Source organism: Sturnira hondurensis, unplaced genomic scaffold (assembly GCF_014824575.4).
Source record: "Sturnira hondurensis isolate 20B ecotype Veracruz unplaced genomic scaffold, ASM1482457v3 Scaffold0008782, whole genome shotgun sequence".
Lineage (NCBI taxonomy): Eukaryota > Metazoa > Chordata > Mammalia > Chiroptera > Phyllostomidae > Sturnira > Sturnira hondurensis.
The window spans coordinates 6,221,603-6,226,030 of record NW_028081413.1 but is presented as its reverse complement, the minus strand read 5'-3'; the positions used below and the strand labels follow the sequence as shown (position 1 = coordinate 6,226,030).

The window sequence follows — 4,428 nt, the reverse complement described above, 5'->3', positions numbered from 1 at the left end:
TCTCAAGCATCCGTAAACACGTGTCAGCCAGTAGTGTTCAGTTCTAGTGATTTTGTGTGTGTATGTTTCAAAAAATAACTAATAAAATAATAATAAATAGGGATTGACATGGGCCGATTAAGGTCTCCGGTGTGAGCACACAGGAAAATTCAAACCATGGCAAAATGAAATGCAGTTGTGTTGCACGAAAAAACTAGATTAGAAAACGAGTGAGATACACCAGTTAGAAATTCTGTTGCTTGGGTAGACACCCTTGTCATTAACAACAAAAAAATTATTTTGAATGCTATCCCAAGTCCACAAACTGGAAGGCAGAAATATCCCAAAGCTTATAACCACATGCCTAACAGTGCAACACCCAGCTCACACAAGTGTTATAGTTGCATATTGCGGTTCCCTCCCTCCCACCCAAACCCTGTCCCTAATAAACAGCACCAGTGCAGTTTGAGTTAGAAAACTGGAAATATTGAGACATTCCTAAGGTTTTCATAATGACCAAGAGTCAGTCATATGGGACTCTAACGCAAACCTTTGCCATGACCATTCTCCAAAAAGCACCCCAAGTAATCCCCTCTAGCTTGCAGATAAACCATATTAGGTCTACTGGAAGGCCAGATTCAGGGGCAAAAAAAAAAAAGCTGGCATGCTATCCTGGGTTGAGGGAAAGGGGCATGCTGATAGGGGAGGTACATGAAGGATGTCTCAAGGATGTTTGTCTTGCAGCCCAGGATGTATGGATATGCTGAGCTAAGTCACACATTTTGTACCAATGAAATATTTGACTCATACCATTCACCAGGATACAGAGCTCAGCAGAGCTAAGTCCTTCTTGGTAGCTATGCGAGTCCACTCTTATCAAGATCACTCTGGGCCATAAAATGAAAGGTCCCAAAGAAGTCTAACTCATCCATCTCATCACTCTACCCAGCTGCTTCTGTGGAGCCAGTGGTGTGACATGTAGTAATGATCCTACTTTCTCTCTTCTCCCATTGATGTGAGAGCTTCTCTTAACCAACTTTATCCTGTATCTCAGTGTTGGGAGTCGCATACATGAGGACAGGTATAGCCATTCCTGAGCAGCTGTCTGCCGCAAGACTGCATGTCACCCCCTAGGTCTCCCCAAAACCTACTCCTTCAAACGTAAGCAGAGTCACTGGACTGAGTCCTGCCAAAGTTGGGAACACTGACCCGTGGCAGGTCCTTGTTTCGGATTTCATAGACTGACTTTCTCTTGGCCTGGGCCCCTCGCACAGCCAGCTTGATCTTGCGCCACCCCAAGTGGTTGAGTTCAGCCAGGTTGAGCACAACACAGATGCCACTCACAGCAAACATGAACACTAGAAAGACAGTCTTCTCAGTAGGCCGCGACACATAACACTCCACCTCCTTGATGCAGGGGTAGCGGTCACACTCATACAACCCTGGGACACTGAAGCCATAGAGGAAGTATTGACCCACAAGAAACCCAATCTCCAGGGCATTTCGGAACACCACTTGGATGATGTAGAAGCGAGAGATGCCTTCCTGCCTTCGAAGCTTGGATCGCGTGGCAGTGCGCAGCCCTGATGGGTGTGGGGTCAGTTCCTTAACCTCTAAGCAATCTGGCTCTGTCTCCTTGCTGGTGTTTTCTGTGTTCTGCAGCACCCCATTGAGGATGGCGTTTTGCAACTTCTTATCTTCTCGTTTTCCACCACCACTGCCCCCACCCCCAGTTCCTCCAGGACCCCCCATGGACTCAGGGGGGTCTCTGTCCAGGGCTAGGAAGACCGTAGAGTAGCGGCGTTCTCGCTGCTTGGCAGACTGGTGCACAGAGTAGGTGATGAAGCAGAGACTGGGGGTACACACCATTATGATCTGAAAGACCCAGTAACGAATGTGGGAGATGGGGAAGGCGCGGTCATAACAGGCCTGGTTACAGCCGGGCTGCAGGGTGTTGCACACAAACATGGTCTGCTCATCATCGTACACCGTCTCCCCCACAATGGCCACAATGAGGATCCGGAAGATCACCACCACAGTCAACAGGATCCTGAGCAGGGGGAGAGGAAGGGAGAGAGGTTCTCACGGGCTGAGTCACTGACTTAGGAAACCCCTGCTCCTCCCTCACCGGCTCTGGTATTTACACCACGGCTTTGACTGGGGAGCTGTCCATCCCTGAGTGGTACTGAACTGGGAATTGTAAGAAACCTTTGTCTTTTCCCTATCTGCTAGGTGTTGGGAGCACTTCATCTTTCAGGGATCTCATATATGTAGGTCTCCATACACTGGACATGTTACATTTGCAACAGACAGATTTCATCGGTATATATGGAATGTAAAAAGGCACAAAACAAACCTTCACTCTGAATACTGCAAATGCACACAGAATATCTGAACACAGTATGTTTCAAAGTCTACACAGAGTGTGTATGTAAGTACACCAACTGGGTGTTTATCCTCAGTTGAATACTGAACCTAATGCTTTACATAAACAGATATTTATGAATATATACACATGGATATGTATATATTACATATATGAAATTGTGAATTGAGTGTGTGGGTTTCTCACGCTGTTTTAACAGGCAAATCAGTTTAGCTTAATAAATGTTTGTTGGGGAAAGATACATCTGTTCTGAAGAGCAAATCCATCTTCCCATTTGCCCTTCTCTGTCCAAATACAATCCTGCTTTCCTTGTAGATTCTATTTAGAGAACCAATGGAGATTGGCTCTGACTCCGGAGAGTGGGGGGACAATGACTAAGCCAGCGACTCATTTTTCTTTGGGAGAAGAGTGAACCCCCACCCCACCCCCCGGGAGTGCTTCATGTGGAGGGGATGGGGGCAGTGAGCAGGAGTAGCTGAAGGAGGGGGCCATCACTGAGCATCAAGTAATCCCTCGATGCCGGGAACACAGACGCATGGGCTGAGGACACGATGGGCAGGGGCAGAGAATGGACTGGGGGCTGCTGGGGCACGGTCTGGACGTAGGAAGGGACTCCTGGGGGCCGCCCGACGGCCAGCTCGGCGCCCTTACCTCCCGATCATAGTGGAGTGCTGCTGCACCGCGGCTTCCAGCAGCCTCTCCAAGATGGTCCATTCCCCCATCGCTGTGCATCCGGAGGCAGCAGACAAAGGCTGGGCAGTCCCGGGCACGTCCTGGCTCCTGGCCCCTCCCCGGGCCGCACCTCCCGGCCCGGAGCAAATTGCCCCGCGATTAAAGAAGCAAACAAATGTTTCAAAAATCCACGAATCCCCTTTCCCTTTTATTGTACTAAAAAGGGGGGAATGGGGATAGAAATTCAAGCGCGCCCCGATTGATGGGGCGGCTGGCGCAGTCCGGAGAGGCGGCACGACCTCTCGCGCCGTCCCGGAGGCAGATCTTGAGCCCTCGGGTGCTCGGGCCAGGGGCAGGGGCGTGGGTGGCAGCGTGCAGGTCCGCGAGCTCACTCGCTCACCCGAGAGAGGTCTCTGGGCGCCAGTCAACCCGGGGGTTGGGGCCAGAAGGGTCTGAGCACCAGCCGAGGCGGCTGGCACTTCGGCCGGCACTGAGCGCTGCCGCGCGGCCACCTGCGAGGCTGGGGCGGAGCGCGCAGAGCTGGCTGCGGGGTCCGGGAATCCGCGGCTGCCGCCTCTAATCCGCCCTTAAGTAGTCTCCGCCTGCGTCACGCCAGGTCCGCGGAGGGGAGCCGAGCGCTGCGTGCGGCTGTTGCTGCGCGCCGAAGCCCGAGGGGCAGGGGACAGGCGCAGGGGCGGAGGGGGAAAGAGTCCAGGGGGCCTGGCGGGGAGTGGGGCAACTTCGAGAGAGAGGATCGTTCAGCCCTCCGGGCTTTTCCGGGAGCCCAGGTAACCTCACCTGACCACCCGCTCCCTGCAGGAGAAGGCGGAGCCAGGAGCAGAAGCGTGGGTGAGTGGAGAGGGCCGTGAGTAGGTAGTTTAGCTTCTCTCTACACCTTTCGCCTTTTTTTTGGGGGGGTTTGTTTTGCTTTTAAGGAGGCAACTGAAATTCCCTCTCTAAATAGAGATGTTGGCTAGGGAAGGAGAGTGGGGCGACGAGAGGACGTTTTTACATCTCCCTTGGAGAAGACTGCGAGGCTAGGAGTGAGCCTGCTGTTTGAAGCCTCCGTGGCTTCAATGCAGGGGTGAGGGAAGCTTGATGAGGGTCCCTTTAGGCTGAAGCTGAAATGCAGGTGTGAAGCTGCCTCTGAGGATGGGGATCTGGGCACAATCTGTACTTAAGGTGTGCCTAGTGTGAGCCATTGTGTGGTTGTGATTAACTGTCTCTGATGTTGTGTGTGTGTGTGTGTGTGTGTGTTTAATTATTTGTTTATTTTTTTACTAATGGGAGAAGGGGGTGCTTCTCAGGTAAACTGTGGTCGAATCTGAATTCAAGGAGGCTCAGTATTCTATTCAACACTAGCAGAATCAGAGCCGATCACAACCTCACCC

At 51.9% G+C, this 4,428-nt stretch overlaps 1 protein-coding gene across 1 annotated transcript; it reads right to left on the bottom strand.

Moving 5' to 3' along the window:
- Positions 1-420: 420 nt before the first annotated feature.
- Positions 421-3,587, bottom strand: GJD2 (gap junction protein delta 2). Its single transcript, XM_037056003.1, has 2 exons — positions 3,017-3,587; positions 421-2,029 (listed from the first exon to the last, which is right to left on the bottom strand). The coding sequence occupies exons 1-2, from the start codon at positions 3,085-3,087 to the stop codon at positions 1,135-1,137; spliced, it is 966 nt and encodes a 321-aa protein (XP_036911898.1). The 5' UTR covers positions 3,088-3,587; the 3' UTR covers positions 421-1,134.
- Positions 3,588-4,428: the final 841 nt, after the last annotated feature.